This window comes from Cygnus olor, chromosome 18 (genome assembly GCF_009769625.2).
Source record: "Cygnus olor isolate bCygOlo1 chromosome 18, bCygOlo1.pri.v2, whole genome shotgun sequence".
NCBI classification, from domain to species: domain Eukaryota; kingdom Metazoa; phylum Chordata; class Aves; order Anseriformes; family Anatidae; genus Cygnus; species Cygnus olor.
This window is the reverse complement of record NC_049186.1, coordinates 8,220,347-8,240,579: the sequence shown is the minus strand read 5'-3', so window position 1 is coordinate 8,240,579 and position 20,233 is coordinate 8,220,347. Positions and strand designations below refer to the sequence as shown.

The window sequence follows — 20,233 nt, the reverse complement described above, 5'->3', positions numbered from 1 at the left end:
TATGTTGCCCATGATAGCTTAAATCAGCAAGGCTGTTTTTTCTGAGGCTCATCATTTCTTTCATCAAGCAAGCAGTGACATGATTGTAAAATGGAACCCATCTTTTTGTCTGTTTGCTTGTTTTTAAATTGAGTGTTTCAGAATGAAAGTATCATTTTGGAAGGTGATAACTTTCTTTTGGCCTAGGCTAACATAAATCAGTAACTCAAATGTAAATGGCAGCATTAAAAACATTTCAGTGATATCACAGTTTGAGTGAAACAATTATAACTTGGATAGGTGTTATCACATAGCATCCTCTGAATTCTTGTGCAAAAGAGTAACACAGAAAGCTCCAGACTGACATCTTGCTTTGTGTAATTTGACTTCGCGGTAGCAAAGAGCTATGTGAGCTACCTCTGAAAGAGCTAAGAGACAGAACAGCTATGAAGCCACGGAGCTTCACAAATGTTAATTTACCTGGCCTCTTAAAGCTATATTGTTCCAGAACCTGCATTTGCTCAGACAGAACTTGCCAGTTATCTTTGCAAACTGCAGTATAGACATATGAATCTTGCTGAGGGAGACCAAGTTTTCAGAAATACTTCCCCATTCATTGCAAGCATACATCATGATCTTATTATAGCAGTGAATGGCAGCTGGATACTGCTACTTTTCTGGATTGGGGCATGATATTTTTCAGGGTATTTCAAGTGCAAATGCATACACTCTTCTTATCACAAATATTAAAACAGAAATAAAAACAGTGCCCCAGATCTATTTATTCCTTGCAAACAACATGAGAAGAAAAGTTAAGAATTTCTCAAAATAAGAGATCTGATCACAGAAACATGATTAATGTAACAATAAAGGCCTAATCTGAACACAGAAATCTCACCAAAAAAAAAAAAAAAAGAGAGAGAGTGGAAGAAAGAATTCTACCTTCTGGTTTCCCAATGATGCCTAGATATTGCAGGGATCTAGTCTGAATAGTGTGTGGTCTTACAGTATATATGCCATATGTGGTGGACTCTTGAGTGAATTACAGCCGCGGTTTCAGCTTCAGTGCTGAAGTTTCTAGCCTTTGTGGTTTTAAGTCAGACCCTTTAATGTTACTTTAACAAATGTTACTTCAACATAGTCTTTTGTGGTTATGCAATTATATAGTTGGTAGCCACCAGCTAATGGGGAATGGAAGCTTCTAATATTTGAGATGTGAATCACAGTCACTTTATAGAACATCAGGGATACATATATAATAAGTCATATAGAAAATGTCATCTGCCTTTGGCCAGATGACTGCTTACTTTAAAAAAAAAAAAAAAGAGGTAAAATTCAGCTTTCCATACTGTTCTCTCTGACATGAATTGCTTCCCCACTGCAGCAACATTTCTAAACAGAGAGGTCTACACCCAGACTGATGTTTTAGAGATTACTTTGTTGCATGTTTATCAGCACCACATCATCTTGCTTGGTGTCTATTGATTTGTCAGCCCAGTGCAAACTACCTTCCAGAAGTGAGCATGGCTCCTGCCCATGGTTTATGTACCACGTGATGGGAGTTAAATAGTTTGCAAGACCTCTAATACAAAGATGGATTACACCAGAGATGAATATACTTTGTGCATTAATTTGCACAGTGAATGCAGTAGTCACCTCTCATAGGGAGAAATAATATGCTGAATACACAGAGTCTAATTGTAGACCTCAAGGTTGCATGTCAAGAAGACAGTAAATCTGGCACTAGGGCACTACAGCCACATGAAATGCCACAGCCATGTGACCCAAAGCACTGAACTAATTACGTTAGTTTTCTGTTGAAGGGATAACTTTGCCATGGCAGACTATACACCAGCTCACGTATTGTCTGTCTGTACCACTCATAATTTTATGGCAGCTCAGCTGTTATCTGTCCTCCCACAACCAGGATAAAAACCTAGAGTTGTCATGGGCACCACTTTGTGTGCTCTGGCTGATGTGACATAAACACAATCATATGTTCCTGCCTGATTCAAATCAAATTTGGGCTGCTGGATGATGGTCGGTCACAGATCTACTATGACTGCAGAACCACAGCTTTAGCTGAAAGACCCTCCATTAATTTCCAGCTACCATTCCCCCGCATTAGTGACTCTACCAGCACTCAGCAATGACATATAGGAAATGTGGTGGTGATGGTATTGGTATCACATAAACACTAGACAGATATATCACTGAGGACCCAGTTGCCACTAGAGACCTATTCTGTAGTGGCTCCTTGTGGACTGTCTCCATCAGTTTTGGCTCTTACCATTCTCTCTTCTCCAAGGCAGAGTAAAGAAATGACAAGCAGTTTTACAGGCCAGAAGGAAACAGAGGAAACTAATGCATAAGGCTCAGCAGTCCCCTTACTCATCATACTCTTTCTAAAAAGAACTATGAAGTCTTTGTGGGCTGCTTTCATGTGGAGCCTTTCTTTACTCTGTGGACCAATGAGAAAGAAATGAGAAATAGAGGAGCTTAGAGCTGAAGCATCTTCTGCTTTCAGTTAGACAGTTGTAAAACCCTGTTTTGGAGGATTCTTACCTAGTCAGCAATGCAGTTCAACAGGAGGAGCACAGCACAGTGCTCCCTAAAGAAGTAGATTCAACTCTAGTACTTTAGCATTTTTCACAAAAACAGGCTTTTCTTGCACCACAGCAATAGGACTGAGTCTCCCACATTTTTTTTTCCAGAAATCAAAAGGAAAGAGATGACCCTGAACTAGAAACTCCACTCAGACCTTTCACAAAGTTGTGAGGGAGTCGGACCTTGAGTAGGACTATCTGTAAGCAGGAACTGCAAAAATTCTCCTCTTCAAAACTGGTTATTCTTGTGACAACTTAGAGGGATGGTTCTTTTTTGCATCTGCTTTTACACTCCAAACTTGCCATGTTGTAATTTTTTGATTCTGTTTTTTAAAGAACATCGTCTTCCAAATAAGCTTGTAGACATACTGGATAACTGTGGGCTTTGCTCTATGCTTTGCATTTCAATAATGATTGCTTCAGTATATGCTTTAACTGCTCTGCTCCCTCTATAACTTGTACACAGTTATAGGTAGTGTTGTTGCCAAAGCCATCATGTGATTTATTGACTCTCCACTGGGACAAGGGGGAAAACAGATACAACTTTGTGATTTTATTATAAGGAGACTGGGTTAATATTTCTAGGTGAAGCAAGCTACTATACCAAGTTCAAACATCTGAAGAGGGAGGTTAAGAAATCCTGAGTGTGGGGTGTAAGGATTATTCTGTCCTGGGGCAGTGCAGACGTCGTCTGAGGCGGGGAGCAGGAGAAGAAAGGAGACATTGTGACCCAGTTCCAACACCTCCTGTGTATACAGACGGAAGTGCTTAGCCTGCAGAGGGACACGCGCGGGGGAAGAAATAGGAGAGAATTACAACATGGCACTTATATAAACAACACCCCAAATGATATAAAACATTAAAGAAAATTTGCACAACATCAAGCTCGGAATTTTTATAAAACATAAATATTTGGGGGGGGGGAGGCTCTAAATGTGGGTTCATGTCACTACATAAAATAAAGATTTAAAGCTGCAATGTTCCACATTAAAACAACACACACAGGCACAACCCCCCTGAAAACAACATTTATGTTTCTTATTAGGCAGAAAATGATCACATGCCATGTGCTTTTCAAGATTATGATTGCATAATTATGTGAAAACATGAAAATGGATTCAATTAAAAACCTTTAAGATTCAATTTAGGGTTGGTTAAGAGAAATATGCAGCTCTCCCTCAACATAGCACTGAAAAGGTTTAACAAGTGCTGCAGCAGGAGAAAATGGCACACGCAGGATTTGGCCCGAGGCTGCTGTATAGCTGCTGTGTGCAGCACTGCATTTTACACTGGGTATCCAACAGTGTCACTGTCCATGATTCTGTTTGCCCCAAAAATAATAAAAATACCTAAGTAAATCTCTTGAAGCAAAAATTCAATTCATTAACAAAGAAGTTTGGTCCTGAATCATCAAAACATTTATAACTGTTTAACTGCAAGGTCATGTTTATGTCTATCCCTCATGCACAATAGATGAACTTAAATGCTTGGCTGAACTGCAGCCTAAGGAACAAATTGCACATTGATTTCAGTACTTTAGTCCCTAGCTTAAAAAAAAAAAAAAAAAAAAAGATGCACAAAAGCTATAACATCCAAGAAAATACACTAGCATAGAGACCTGTACAGAGCCCTATTGAATTACTGACTGACCACAAGGCAGCACACCATCTGTCTTAATTTTGGATTTACTTGAATCTTGGCTCTTCTTAGGCTAGAAGGTGCAGCACTGATGGATTCCTTTTTAAAAGTAAAGCCTAAACCTTTCAAAATCAAGAAATGTAGAACCAGATTCATTTATTTTAAGGCCACATCTTTCTAGCTGCACAAACAGATCTTGAAATGAAATATAAAGATGATTTACTTCTACTGTAAGACCTCTTTACCCTTGTAGACCAAAATAAAATGGAATTCATGTAAACAAGAAACAAACTCCTTAGCTTATTTTTTCATGGATCTTTCACATCATAGATTATCCTCCCTGACTTCTTTATTTATTCACATATGCATTTCTTGTACCTAAATGTAAAGCCAGAAGCCAGATAACTCTCCTCACCCACAGCAATCTGGAAATCTGGAGCTATGTGTTTTAGAAGTCTTATGTTTATGTGTGTGTGAAAGAATTGCAAAGTGCTGTGTCTTCAGCAGGCCTTTCACCTTCAGCATTACATCCAAAAGAACAGTCAGTTGCCATGCTTCACTGGGAAAATACCTGTCTTTCTTTGCCAGCTGGGTAAAGGTGCTCACAGCTACTAGAGTTTCATGAGAAAGTGCGTATTTGCACCTGCCCAAAGTTGCACAAATATGCTAACAGATGCAAAAATAGAAGCTTTTTAAAATTAGTCTCTCAATCCTTATATGTTCAAAGATCTGGGAAAATAACTGTTTACTTGAATGTGTTTTTCTCCCTCAGATAGAGTAATTGGATAGAAAGCTTCTCTGCTTTTCTTTTCTTGCAACCTTAAGATTTAATTCCTACTTGAAAGTTACACTGTTTGTAGCTTATAGTTGTGTTCTTAAGAATCAGTTTTTAAAAGGGTGATAAATACCACAAAGGAAAATACCTGATGCAGAGGTAGATTGATCTGTTTAAGGAGAGCTTTCACTGCCATCTGGAGCTCATACAAGAACAATTGAGTAGGGCAGTCTGAAGTATGATCCATACTTTCCACAGATTCTGAGCCAGAAAGTGTTTGGATCCATTCCCACTCATCTCTGTATGTTGAGTTGAGTTAAAATTAGAAATATAACAAAAGTTCAGTGCACAAGCAGGAATTCAGTGTATGTGGGATCTGTTGATAGTTTAATCCTCATATAGCAAAACACTCTAAAATTGTGCAATCCTGATTGTTTGTGGTTAAAAATCTAAGTCAGAAAAGTTTAATTTTTCTAGCACATGTACATCAGGCTGAACATTCCTTTCTAACATCTGAAAGTCAAACTGCCTTTGAAATATTTCACTAAGACTTCTCACTCCAGGTTTTCTTTTCCACATATTTTATTCCATATCTACTAAAATATTTTAAAAAACATGAATAGGAAATGACAACAGTGACAATTAGCAGGTTTAATTTCTGTGACAAACTCTCTTGTACGCACTAGAGCCAAAAAACTTCCTGGTTTTGTTTTGTTTTGCTTGACATATATCCATTCTAGACCTGATAAACATACGGATCATCTTTTTAAGACCAAATCCTTAATTCACCCTGCACTATTCAATCTTGAAAGGCATCCAGCACTGAACGTTCAAGAAAAAAATTACAAGAAACCCCACTGCAAGATGAGTAATATATGTGGAACAATCTGCTCCCAAATAAAGATCTGATCTTAAACTCAAGAGTCAGAGATTGTTATAAACCCTGAAACAGTAGGTTTCATATTCCTTCCAAAATTTTTGTTAGTATTAACTTCTACATTCTGGATATCCTTGTTATCCATATAGATATCCAGTTCCTCTTTGAATCATGCAAAATTCTCAGCTGGTTGCTGAAATGGTATGGGATTAAAAATATCCACAAAAAAAAAGAAGCGGGGGAGGGGGGCAAATAAAATGTGTTGCCCACTGGGCAGGGACTAGGCACTGGAAATACATACACATGCCCAATAGATAAGGGAAGCAGTGGACAAATGGAAAATGGCATTTCTGATGCACAGTAGTTCAATGGCTGACAGCATTTGTCTAAATAGGCTGTATGTTTGCTGTGTATTAGAGTGAGAAACCAGATATTACACAAAAGAATACACTGAGGAATCACCAACACCAATACCCCATGGTCAGGGAAAATTGATTTCACTGAATTCACTGGAAGCTGAATCAGGCTATGATCTTCCCAAAAGACATATAGAAGATCATTACCACTGTGTAAAATGTGAGCAACCACAGAATACTGTCCTTAGAAACTAACAGGCTCATATGTATCTTTTCTGGATAGGCCTTCAGAATTGCTGGAAATACACAGGTGCACCTACTTAGTTCAGCACTGATCTCTATGGTACACACCTGAGCCACAGTTTGCTGGCAGCTACAGTTCTCCAATGGCAAATTGCATTAGACTTAATGTTCTCTCTCTAAATATGTGTGTGTAAATACGTGTATATTCACTTACTTGGAGACGTTGCTGTTGTCTCGGATTTTGACATGACACAGGACATTAGGCAACTTCTGCAACACGAGAACTTTGATTTGATCCACAGAACTGCAGAGTTTAAGGTAACCCAGATATAAGCCAGGAGGAAGGCGTTGCTGACTTCGTTTGTGATAGGAAAGTATGTCCTGTTTTAAGGAAAACAGTCCTACATATAAATAACAATTTTTTTTCCACATAAGCGGAAGAGTTTGGGATCAAAAAGCAACAAATGCTTTTATAGCTGTATTCTTGTTTCAACAGTGCTCCCAATTCACAAAGTATTTAAGCACATGCTTAAGCATATAAATAATCTCTGGTAGTTTGGATGCACTTGGACAACTTCCTGCTCAAAACCATACACAGGTTCTTAAAGCTCTTTGAGGCACTAGCAGGCACTAAAAACTTCAACCTTCTTCAACTGTTGGATTTAAACTAGCTTAAACAGCACCCACCTCTGCACTCTTGTCTAACCATTTTACCAGTGAGCTGGGTCAGGGAACTGTTTCAGGAAAAGAAGCGGTTGTTTTTCAGCCCGGTCAGTTCCCTGGTTCACTTCTGGTTTGTAACTAGCACAGATGGACCAGAGTGGCATTGGGGAAAAGCTGTCTGCTGGGAAAGGTGGGACAGAGAGGCTGCATAAAGCAGTACTGTCACCGAAGAAATGCATGTAGAGTCACCACCTAAATCTCTTGAAAACCCGTTCTGTATCACCTGCTATCAACAGGAAGATCTCTGTAATTATAGGAGTTGGTGGTCTGCAAAGTTAAATTAATGGCTCTGTTTTGTGAACAAATATCTTCATCAACAAATAGAGCTCAGAAAGAATTAATACTGATGGTGTATTTGCTGAAGGCAGGAGAAGTTTTTAAGGCTATGTATAGCAGTCCCCAAGACGTACTTTAAAGAAAAATGATGTCTGCTGCCATCCTAGAAATGAGTGCCTCTGCAGTGGGTGAGGATTAAGACACCTGGCCATACGCCTTTACTCTTGGAACCATCAAATTATCTGCCAGTGCTATGCTTGGCTCTGACCAATGCAATTAGACCCTCATTTTCACAAGCACTTCATGAGCAAAATACCCATTCGATGATTAAACAAGTAATACAAGAAAGGGTGGGCATTAGATAGGAATGTGTAAACCATTAGGGGAACATTTTTTCCACTAGGATCTCTGTGGAAATCTGATCAGGCCTGTATTTTGGGTTTCCTAATATAAAACTTTTGCCCAGATTGACATTTTTCTACACCTCTAACACATTTTAATACAGAAAATCTAACATAGATCAGGTAAGTTTTATTGTCTTTTGGAAATTTTTTAACGTTCCTAAAACCTGGTAATGCATATTTTGATTGCCTGTCAGTTTCCGGTACCAAAAGCACAGTCTCTGCCCAAGAAAGTGCCTCAAACTCAAAAATTAAACTCAAAAATTAGTCATTGTCTAGCTGAGGTGAGAAAAGATGGGACTAAGACAATAATTTGTGTTGTAGTATTTTGGGTAATTATGCCACTCAGTTGTAGAGGGAGACTGGCTACAGACGTTTTGTGAGAAATAGGTTGCTGTTACCTACAGAAAACATATAAGTCTTACTTTGAACTAAGAGTTTACAAATACCCTGACTCTTGAAGGGCTGAAAACCCACACCTCTCAATGATGTTAACTGAACTGATAATGCTAAACACCCTCTAGGATCAATCCTTACCTTGGTATTGTTCTAAATGTGAAGTATGGGGGCATGTTATATGGAAATTAAAGGAGAGTTATGGTCAGTAAAGAATTCTTTAGCAACTATACCAGGCTCCAAGGAACTCTGAACCCCACAGAACAAGTTTATTAAGTAGAACAGTAAGGTTTTAAACATAGATTTAGTGTTAAGGTTTGAATGGAAAAATCTTATGGAGTGTAGAAATTTTAAGCATCTGTATAGGTGCTTAAGAACATCACAGAGAATTTTAAAGGTTTTTATATCCCTTGCTAAGGAATGCTATAGCATGGCTTCCCGAAACTGATAGAAACTGTACCATTCTCTGCTAGGACTTTGATGTGATTTCTTTAGAATCTCATGGATATTTTACATATTAAGGATCTGATCCCAGCCCCCCTGGAAGTAATATAAGTCTTTACTTTCAATGGGAGCCTTGCCATTAGTTTTATTGGGCACTGGATTAAGGCCTGAAATTCTACAAGACTCTTCCAAAATCAGGGCTCTGGCACAGGCTTTACAAAAGCAAATAACACACAGTAAGAGAAGCAAAGCACTACCTGGATTGTTATAAGCAAAATGTCTAACGCTGTTGGCTCCTCTGGAGTTGAAAGGGATTTCCTCTGGCTTTGTAGTTTGGATACCTGCATCCATTTGCCATTAAAAAATGAATAAAGACTCTCCACTTCTCTTATAGTAACTATCAGTATATTGCCATGTCGATCTTTGATGGGCTCATAAAAAACTCTGCCTAAGTTGTGAGTTCCCAGCAAATTCTAGAAAAGAAGAAAATTATAAAATGAAAGTTATTTATCACATATCAGGAGGGTGGTATTTTTTGAAACTTCCCTTTGTGCTCACTGATGTCAGACCTGTTGACTTCAATAGAAACTAGACATAGTGTTTCTTAAACCCTTGCCCAACAGTCACATCATTCAGTGGCAAAAGGAAAAGTTTTTTCCCTAGGTTGTGTTACTGGATTGAATTATGGATCTTCCAGTGTATTTGGTCCAGTAGTGTTTAGTCCAGCATTTGATGGAGAACATTAAATAGACTGTTATGACCCGATACTTTTGTAAAAGGACACACTGCAAAGTAATTCACCTATACTGCCCCTTTTTGCCTAGTTATGTAAAGATAAAGGATGCAGTTTTCAAAAGCACTCAGTGTTGGTCTAGTGTTGATTCCTTTGGTATCAATGAAGCCCTTCTGGTTTGAGCTTACTGAAGAGCTAGATGCATGCTCAAATGAGAGATGCAGTGCATATCAGAGATACAAAATTCTTCTTCTATGCCTACATCATTCATTTTGGAGACTTCAAATGTTTTCTGGTAGGGTCATTAACTATCATCTCCATTTTCTTCTCTCTGTTTAAAAAATATTATTTTCAGCAGCAAAAGCAAGAGGCACTCATGTCTGTATTGAATGTAAATAATTCTGGAGCTGAACTGTGGGGTGTGTTTGTGAAGGAACACAAAGGAATTTGAAGAGACACGGACTCTTTTTCTCTTATTTCAGATACCAAGAATGTGCTAGACAAACCAGCAGAATCTAACAAACTACCAAGGCAAAGCTCTCCAGGAAAATATGTGAGGATTAAAGAAAAGTAATTTTAAAAGGCTCCACATAAAATACATATTTTGGTCAAAATCCCTTTCCTCACACAGTAAGGCATCTGCTTATAGGTGCAAACACATTCAATCCAGTGACCAGCCACTGAAGAGATTCCCAGATGTCTTAAAGAAAAATGCCTAACATTTAAAATATGCTCATTACTTCAGGACTTTTCAAGAGATCTACAGTGAGCTGGATAGGGATGGGGGTTGTTTAAAATGAGAACTTGAATTCACAATGTAGCACACTGTACATTTAGGGAAGTGCTGTAACTTTATGACATTGTAAACTGATAGATTATCCTGAATTTATTTATCTGTACTTAGCAGACAATATTTACTTATAAACTTAATAGTTAAATTATTTATAACCTCTAGGTTATAACACAGTGGGGCGCAGTGACTGCCCTTTATGCAGCATAACTTAGCTACTTTAGCTTTATGCATCCCTCTCCAGAGCACACTGTTGATGTCTATATATCACATCCTCTTTTTCTTAACTGCCTGTTGAGGTTAGCCTCAGTAGCTGAGTAACACTGGGTGGTATGGCTATACATTTTGTATTAATTCATGTGTCCACAGATGGGACAAATCATTGCAGGTAGATGTTTAGCCATCTAGTTGTGATGTTAATTTCATTACTGCAATATAAGATTGTGCCTAGGTGGAGGCAAATAGATCTTTGCTGTCACTGATGACTATATTCTGAATGACAGTCCAGAAAAAAGAATGGGGACACCTACTTATATACTGAAAAAGTTTTGTGTCTGCTTAGCTTGGCATCCCGTCGCTTCTGTTTTGCTTGCTTAGTTGTCTAGTGGTAACAGCAGGCAAAATTACAGTCCCTGTTGTCTCTGAATCCACTGATCTAGTCCCTTAGCAGCTGTATTATCACTGATCTTTTCAATTCTGTCCTAAATTCCTGTGGAGTCAGACTGTTAACTGCCTCAATAAAATGTATTCAACCACATAAACTTTATTGAGATCCTTCCATTGGTGGATCCCATTAGGCCACACACTGTTAAAGGTTGGCAGGTTGGTGACAATCCCTGTGTTCATCAGGGGACCAAACTAACAGAACAAACGATAAGGACAGTAAATTTGCCGCAAATTCAACAGAGCAATATACCACATGGGCACATTTGCTGTATCTCTGTGCTTCAAGCTCTACTCCTAACATCTCCGGTAGCAAATAATAATGCAATGTACTAGGAATCTTGGTTATGTCAAAGTGCAGTCCGTGCATACTAACAATGCTCTGTTACAGGCAACCTACACAGAAGGAATGAAACTGAGCTAACCAAGGGAGTCTGTGCTACCTAGGCTGAGCTAACCACACCAGAGGGACCTTTCAGCAGATGTAGTTAAAACTGTCTCCAGTGAGAGCTCAAAGGACTGACAAGCAGCTGCTGCTTAACACAGGTGGTCCTTCAATAAAGGTACAGCAGACTGGCATTCCATGTATTTCGGGATACTTTGGGGAAATCAATCAAGACAGGTGGTTGCCCAGGAAGGCTACTCTCCTGTACAGCCTGCTTTGCCAAAAGATGTAAAACAAACCCCACATGGATATTCTTAATAATGGCCACAGAGTATCTGGCTCTCACAGCTGCTATAAAATCTAGCTTATTGCACCGACTGGCAATAAGAAGAGGGATGGCTGCATGGCTGACACGTGAGCCAAGCAATATGAAGATCTTCATTAATTCCATGACTGTACCACAGAGTTTTCTGGGCAGCTTTGGTGACTTCATTCAAACAAAAGGTAGTAGAGTGAGGTCTGGGTATACTTTTTCTGTAGGAATCATGCCCACGTATTTTTGAACATGTATTTTACTACAACAGTAAACACTCATAGAATGGTTTGGGTTGGTAAGGACCTTAAAGATCATCTAATTCCAACCCCCCTGCCATGGGCAGGGACACCTCCCACTAGACCAGATTGCTCGAAGCCCCATCCAACCTGGCCTTAAACACTTCCAGGGAGAGTGAATCCACAGCTTCTCTGGGCAACCTATTCTAGTGCTTCTCAGCCTGTCTTCAGAGCAGAGGTATTCCAGCACCTTGATCACTCAGATTGTATCAGTATCACAGGTAGGAAGGAAACCAGGTCTCCTGAAAGTCACTGCCATGCCTTAACAACATGATGTGAATGTGCATGTAGTGCTGCTGTCCCTACCACTCTGCTGAGGGGTCAGCGAAAAATCTATGCACCACTTCACCTTTCTTAGTCTTTAAGAGTCTATACAAGTTTCTGGTTGGTTCTCTGCACAGAGGTACATCTCAGATTCATTCATACTGAATGACCAACCACAACAACATAGCCATGCTGTTGGTCAAACAGTGTTGCTCTGGCCTAGAAGCTGTTCTCAAGTAGTTTGTAAGCCACAGATGAATCAAGAGTCATGTTCTGGCAACTTCAGAAGTCTACTTGTCCTTCCTTTTGGGGTCAGAAGCTACCTACTATTATAGGTGTCCATATAGCACAAAGGAGTGCTAAATCTTACTGAGAGTTTAAATGCTTCTCAAATATATTAATAATTAATAGTTAACAGGCTTTCTAAGAGGTTTCTGAGCAGTGAATATTAGGATTGTAACCTGTGAACTCCCAATCTGCAAACCCACAGCATTATCTGGGGTTGTTATTTACTGGTTCATATCTGTTTCTTCCTCTGCCACTATTGTTTCGTTCCTGTCTTTTTCCTACTATTTACTTCTAATGTAACTGCTTCCAGCTGGCAAGACAGAATCAGTAGCTCACTTCACTGTAGATAATAACACTGCTCCAAAGAATAGGCCAGCGCGGAGTGGTGAACCAAAGGACAGCTGGCAGTACTTTCCCTTAGAGATCAGAGAGTCACTAAGTTAATAGCTGGAAATATGCAATGAAACCAACCTGTAGCTGTGCTGCTGCAGAAAGCATCTTTTGCCTGGCTTGAAGTGTTGTTGATGAGGACACGGATATAGACATACTCTGCCTCAGCCATCTGATGTCATCCCACATACAAGACAACTGCAAAAATATGTCTAGTTCAGTCAATTTTTGTTGTCAGCATTTACAAAAGCAGAAATGAAACTAAAAGCATTTTGGACTTAGAAAAATCAGTGGATATTGTTCATTTTGAGTTCTTGTGGGCGGCAAGGAGTTGCATAGATAAACAAGAAACAGATACAGAAGTCATTCTGTAAACATCATGCACCTATTTCAATTGCCTTTTAGACTACTGTTTAAAATTGATTTACTGTTCTTTAGGAAATTAAAAATAGTGTGAAGGTATCTTGAATGATGGTATAACCATAATACCAACTTCAAAACTTCTAGTTACTTTTTTTGTGTTCTTCCTCTAAATGTTCATAAAAGTTTTATGTTCCTAGTTTGCAATCATTGATGTAGGATCATGCATTTAAAAGTTAATTGTGCTACTGTGAGTGACCCAATCAGAATTTAACCCATATAAAGGGTATGTGAAAATTACATTTTGACATGAGTGAAAGGTAAAGCACTTAATCTATTAGCTTTTTAATGTGCTCAGAATGATCAGCTAAGGTTTATGCATGGCTAGCAACAAAATTGTAAAAACAATATACAAAATTAGGCTCCCATTACCTTTGTGAACCACAGGAAATCCTGCATAATTGAACTACTGTGAGAGTCATCAATTTCCACAATTGGGATTTGATCTTCATTGGTTACTAATAAATTGTCTTTGTAAAAAAATATAACAGATAAGTAGAGTCCCCTAAAGAAACAAAAGAAATATTGTCAAACAGCTTTCATGTCTATTGATATCCGTGCCAAATTTTAGCCAACGAATCATAGAGTTTAAGTTCTGAGGTGGCAAATCAAGTCATCTGGTCTTAACTTTTGTGTTATTATAGATCATGCAACTTCAACCAGTGAATTCTGAAAAATATTTGGGAAGCTTATCACTTTAGATGATGTACAACTACAAGAATTTAAGGAATTATGAATCTGTGCAAGCCAATGACATCAATTTTAGTAAGAGTTTTGCCACAGTAAACGGTACCCAATGGGAGGGGGGTGGAGGGAGGGATGTTTTGCTCTCTAGAAATCAAAAATTTTACCAAAACTTTTTTATCATTATTGGCCTTAGTTTTGCTCTCATTACTTCAGAGTAAAACTGAAGTAACTCAATTGAAATCAGGAGAGTTATTATGGATTTACATTAGTGTAATTGGGTGTAATTTGGCCAGCATATCTGCAAAACTGTTTATGCAGATCATTCCTTTCAATATTTACCCTTGCAATTAGTTGCATACATTAAGTAGTTGCCTTAGGGAATTTAAAAACTCTGGAGAGCTCTTCTGAAAGAATCAAACTCTTATCAAAATACAAAGATGAAAAAGCAAACTGAATACCCCTGGCAATGAAAAAAGAAATAATCCAGTCTAAAAAAACCTTCATTTGCTAAAACTATCACGGCAGAGGTTTGTTTGGGTCACACTGGGCTGCAAACCTAGCTAAAAATGTTACAGAATTCTCAATATGTTGCTTGTGGCCAGTGAGATATTAGTATCTATTAGAACATGTTGTCTGAGCTCTGCATTTTATATTATGAATGAAATAAATTCCATGGTTTCCTTATTGAGCAGCAACAGATGCAGTACTTTAACAATACCTCAGTAACTGCACTGTTGTGTTTGCACACAATACTTCACTTTAGTAAGCTCAAATCCATTTCCAGCAGTAACTATCAAAGATTGCTAATGATTTCAGTAGGAACTGGAGCACTATTTTCCTGTTAGATGCATGTCTCACACATATATAGTTTTATCAGGTTTATTTGGATTGATTGTTGTTTCATTGGGAGTAGAACCTGCTTACATCCATTTTTAAGGTGCTGTTCACTATTACATAAAAGCAGCAACTGCTAGATAAAACTCAGAATGTTTGGGAGATAAAATGAATGACAAACCGTTTCAGAGTCTTCACAAATTTGTTCGATGAATGAAACAGGTGCTTCAGGCTTCTAGATACTGATTGCTTGCGACCAGCATTCTGTAATTTGGAACTTTCTGAAATGGAAAAAAAAAAAAAAAACACAACTAAACCCAGCTGTTACATTTCAGTTAATAACACATAAAGAACCTTTGTCTCTAGAATCACAATACTAATACTAATCAGTTGGTGTCCTCTTTATTCCTTTCAACAGACAACATTTAGGAACATGCTCATATACAACTTTTTTTTTCTTGTTTTTTCATTCTCTTAACAATATTGCACATCAAGCAATTTCCTTAATTGCAGCAAATTCAGAGTTGGTAAAATTGTTGTTTGTTCCTAGGACAAGTATAGCTTAAACCAGTACCACATACTCTTAGTGTTCAGGATGGATATGAATTTTACAAGTGGTCTCAAAAACACAAGAGAATCAAACCATCAGTCAGCATTTTAGGATAATGTAATTCCTCAACATATGTCCATGAGACCTGCTTTGTGTCTGCAAGGATCTCGGACCAGCTCTCACAATAGAAGAACAGACTCAAAATATAAATATTTGCCCAATATTTAAAAAAAAAAAAAAAGTTTTGTTTATATATTGCATAATTTTTTATTTTCATGAATTTCACTTAATGTATTTCCTTCTCTTATATATGGCCGGAGTTTTCTTTTAAGCCAAAGAAAAATCTTCCAGTGGAACTGAAACTCAAGCTCTGTGAAACAGCTGTGACCACCTGTATACCTGTAAGTGGTTTTTAGAAGGTATGCCAATAGATGGCAGTCAGCAACATGCACTGTACAATAATATTAGTATTGTCAGAAGTAGTTATCTACATATGGCTTGTAAAAAGAATGGGTGCTTAAAACTTTAAAAAAAAAAAAAATCTTTAGGTATTTCCTGTGATCTGAAAAGAAATACCAAAAGAAAAATCTATCTGTGAAATTATATCTCAGTCTTCCAACATCTGACTGTTTTCTGTTTATTTGGAGGAAGTACAGATACCCATCCAGACTGAATCACCAAACATTTCGAGGGACAACCCTCTCCAGTGGGGAAAAATATAACTCATGAAAGATCTTACAAGAAAACTATTTGTTGAAAGCTGATAATCAGTCTGCTTAGGTGTATTCAGAGTAACATATTTCCCACATACCTCCAGTGCAAAATAGGAGGTGTCTATCTGTGTCTCCCTAGCAAGTTCTAAGTTTGAAAGTTTAAAGAACATCTAAATTTGCTCTTGTCAAAACCCCATCTGTGGAAGCACTTAACATATTTTTAAGTGATGAATAAATTTGCACCATAATTTGCACATTGAAAACCACAAAAAGAAGACACATTGTTAGCATAATTACCACTCTGCTGAACAGCAAGTACAAAGAGAGCAAGGTTCTATTGGGGTGAAATAATACAATTCAGATGTACGAGACTTATTAGATCATCAAATCCATTGTCTTTTCACTGCAAACTTGGTCTCCATGACATATTCTCCAATGCAATGTTCATTTTAGTTTAAATAGACTCATTCTAATCTATGGCTGCTCCTTTGATGCAACTGATCTTTGTTTTCTTTGTCTTTTTGAAAAAATAATTTGTTTTTCTATCCATATCTCCTCAGATCATTTTTATTTTACTCTGAGCTTTCTTCAGTATATCACAGTAATGTAAACCAAATGCTATATGACAACTCTTGTCTTACTGTTTCCTTCTTCCAAGGTTAAGACCAATTTAGGAATATAAATTTCATGCTAATTATGCAATTTTCTCCTATATTAGCAATGGATGGAATGGAAGAGAAAATTGCTAAAAGCAAAGCAACATAATTCTGTATTAAACACCTAGAGACTGCAGCATTACAGTAAGAGGGCACATTACAAGTGAATATAAGTTATTGGGCTATTCAGTGGTTTGGGTTTGGTCCACAGCTTCTTCGAAGCCAACAGCAAAAGACATAATGCAAAACTAGAGGGAGACTGTAAATTCTTCTACATTGCTGTTTGCTTTTGTTTTACAGTACAGTATGTCTAGAAGCCAAAAAACATGGAGATGAGATTAGAGGATACTTTGGATCTATAGGAAATGAAATTTTAACAGTCTGTTATTTAATTAACTAATAAATAACAGAGTAACCTTTGTACAGCAGCACCAGGAACAACAAAATAAGTCAATGCTAATAAATGATACGGTAGAGCTGTGAGCTCTTTTAATAGTTCAGAAGCAAACATATATTGGCCAAGATTAGAGAAGTTCCAGTGAATATATTTAGATCAGAAGCTTTCACACTGGACAATTAACTATATTTAGCAGTTTTTCTCTTGGGTAGGATTTATAAATGTTTCTTTGCAGTTCACTTAAATACAACAGATACTTAAAAGCAACCTAAGTTGATTGTGGAGGAATAAGAACAAAGTTGCATGCTCAGCCTGTTAGCATGCATCTGCTCTAGAGGAATGTCTGTTATGCCGTGCCATTTCTCCGAGAAGGAAGATCATCTGGAATTCTTTGTCCTATCTCTAGACAAACGGGTGCCTCTCCTCAAGTGGGGCAGATGTGAAGTAAATGGAATTACTTCAGTGCAAAATTATCTGGGAAGAAATCTTAGCCCCACAGATCAGACAGCCTGTGGAACAGCTAAAGATCATTAATGGTAACACTGAATAATGAAGCAAATTAGGACAAGAGGCGCTAGATCCCATTGAAATCCTAGCAGAGGGCACACAATGGGATTTAAAGTTTTTACTAACAATGCAAGTTTACAAAAACACATCCAAGCTTCTGGGAAAAAAAAAAACACAACATACTCAATTTAAAGCTACATAATTTTAGCAGTGCAGATAACTGACATTGGGATAATATGCACAGAGGCATAATTCCATGCAGAAGTTAAAGGCATACATAGCAGACAGACACCTCAATAGCTTAAGACCATCATAGATTCCATATTACCTCACCTCAAGAAGGAATGTCTTTCAAAGAAAATTCTGTATCTCATGAAGAAGCTATAGGCGTGACAGTCATATTACTGAGTGGTGTATTTTGGAGTATAAAGTCATGCTCAACAGCTGAAATTTTAACTTCTTAAATTGTCTATCTGACCTTCTTAGTCCATGGCCAAGTTCTTCAGACTGTTTTTGTATATTCTCATAAAAAAAATAAAATCTAAACTTTTAAAATGTGTCGTGGAATCAGAGATCCTTCTTTTTGTTAAATGCAATGAAAATAGGCTCTCTGATTGTGAATCAAGTTATGATTAAAAAAAAAAATATTTCACTTCTGACTTCTCTAGTAAAATACATTTCAACCAAATTACAGAAGGAAAATATCTGGTAAGTATTTTACTGAAGAGTTGGGTTCTTTTCTTAATGAAGCATCACACAATTGCTTAATCCACTCAGAACTGTTTAGAAAGAATGATCTACAAGCAAAAAATACTTAAAAAATACATTTGAAGTGTTGCCAGGACATACAATTGTAGTAATTCAGTTATGATCGTCTGTAGCATGGTATTATGAAGACAAATGGATGACTGTTGTTTGTAATCATCAGGGTTTTCCAGAAGATTAAACATATGAAAGCAAAGCTTCCTAAGTAATTCCCTAGGAGATTTCATCATATCACAGAGCAGGTTCAAAAGCAACAGCTGATCTAATTCCAAAAGCTCTTAAACTCACTGTACGTTCCAATGTATTCTTCCTGGTATTTTTGTAAGCTTGTTTTCTTTAGTCCCTGAAATGCAAAGCATAGGGGAAAATGCAGGCTTCAGTGCAAAGCCTGAATGAACAGACCTGAGCAAGAGATGTGTGGAATCTGGGTGATTTAACCCTCCCAGATCACGCTGGAGCACTAACACACAACCTTTTTCATGTAGCTCTTGCATTCTGAGGCTTTCACGTATGTTATCCAAATAATCTTAGACCTTCTAGATGGACTATCCTCTCCACTTTTTTCACCTCCTTTGCACTCCTCCTCCACTCTCGTTCAGCCAGCCTGAGCACCATGCATGTGATATCCTGCTGAGGAATCACTTAATGGAAAGCCAAGGTGCCAAGGTTTCAGCTTTGAATCTGTCTCTGTCTTCACTTAGCTTTAATTCACTGCAAATCAGTGGCTGTAAGCAGATTCAAGGATACTCTTCAAACAATTTCCAGCTATTTATTGACATCTCTAAAACAAATGAGGAAAACAGAGGTTACAATATGCACTTTCTCAGAGGAGTGTGGTAAAGAGAAGCATGGTAAAAACTGATTAAATGTATAAAAAGCATATCCGTGCTGATTTCTGTCCATGACAGTTGAAACAGGCTTCTGTATTACATTAAATGAAAAACTTAATGGGAGCTTTTCAGTCACACACAATAGCTTATCTCAGATCCTTGATCAGATTTCTCAGATTTCACTAAGACTGACAAATAACAGAATCAAATTTCAGAGTCAAAGTGATGTCATAATTCTTACTTTTTCTGCAGGTTTTTTTTTTTTTTGGTCTTGATTCTTTTGCAAATTACTGAAATACAACAGATTGACATTAGTTGTATATTTAAGGTAAGTTCCAAAGGCTTTCCTATTATGTTACAAACCTGATTTATCCAAAACATACTACTGTATAATGTTAACATTACAAGCAATTATGAGATTTTTATTTGGTTGGAGGCAAGGGTGTTGCTCAAGCTGACTCCACAGTGTAGTACTGCCATATGTAATTTCCCACATCCTCTTTCTGACATGCAAGAAAATGTTCTGAGCTAAACAGATTTTCTATATTGTTGTTATTTATTATTTAAGGAAAAGGAGTTAGGAAATCAGTAACAGAATTGTCTGTGCTTTGCTTTGAGACTGGAGTTAATTTCTGGAGCAGTGGTATTTTATAAGAACCAGGCACTGGTGTCAAATTCTTAAAAGAAGGGATTTTCTGCATGTTGTTTATAACTGCTTCTTTTCTGGGCTGGAATGTCAGTAAAACAATTTATACTAAGAATATTCTCAGATGTTCCATCACTTATTCTCTGTTGACTAGGAAGGTGGCCTGAAAGACCTGAGATATGTACTAACTTCAGAAGGGAAAAACTGTACCATGGAAAAAGACTTCTTTAATAGCATGAAAAAGCTACATAAGAGATAGAATACATCATTTTATTTTCACTACCAAGGCCACCTGCAAGTGATAATGCTTGCATGGATTTTAATTAGAGAAACAACATTTTCTTGCAATATCTCCTTTCCCTTTCCAAGCAACATAGCTGAATAGTTTA

General features: G+C 37.6%; 1 protein-coding gene across 1 annotated transcript in view; it reads right to left on the bottom strand.

Moving 5' to 3' along the window:
* Positions 1 to 20,233, bottom strand: part of ANKFN1 (ankyrin repeat and fibronectin type III domain containing 1) — a 104,193-nt gene that overhangs the window by 9,365 nt on the left and 74,595 nt on the right. The window contains exons 10-16 of the mRNA XM_040530641.1: positions 14,962 to 15,061; positions 13,632 to 13,764; positions 12,921 to 13,037; positions 8,972 to 9,187; positions 6,689 to 6,855; positions 5,147 to 5,297; positions 3,190 to 3,358 (exon numbers count right to left, since the gene is read on the bottom strand). Of these exons, the coding sequence (XP_040386575.1) occupies positions 3,190 to 3,358; positions 5,147 to 5,297; positions 6,689 to 6,855; positions 8,972 to 9,187; positions 12,921 to 13,037; positions 13,632 to 13,764; positions 14,962 to 15,061 (1,053 nt within the window). The remainder of the gene's footprint in view (positions 1 to 3,189; positions 3,359 to 5,146; positions 5,298 to 6,688; positions 6,856 to 8,971; positions 9,188 to 12,920; positions 13,038 to 13,631; positions 13,765 to 14,961; positions 15,062 to 20,233) is intronic.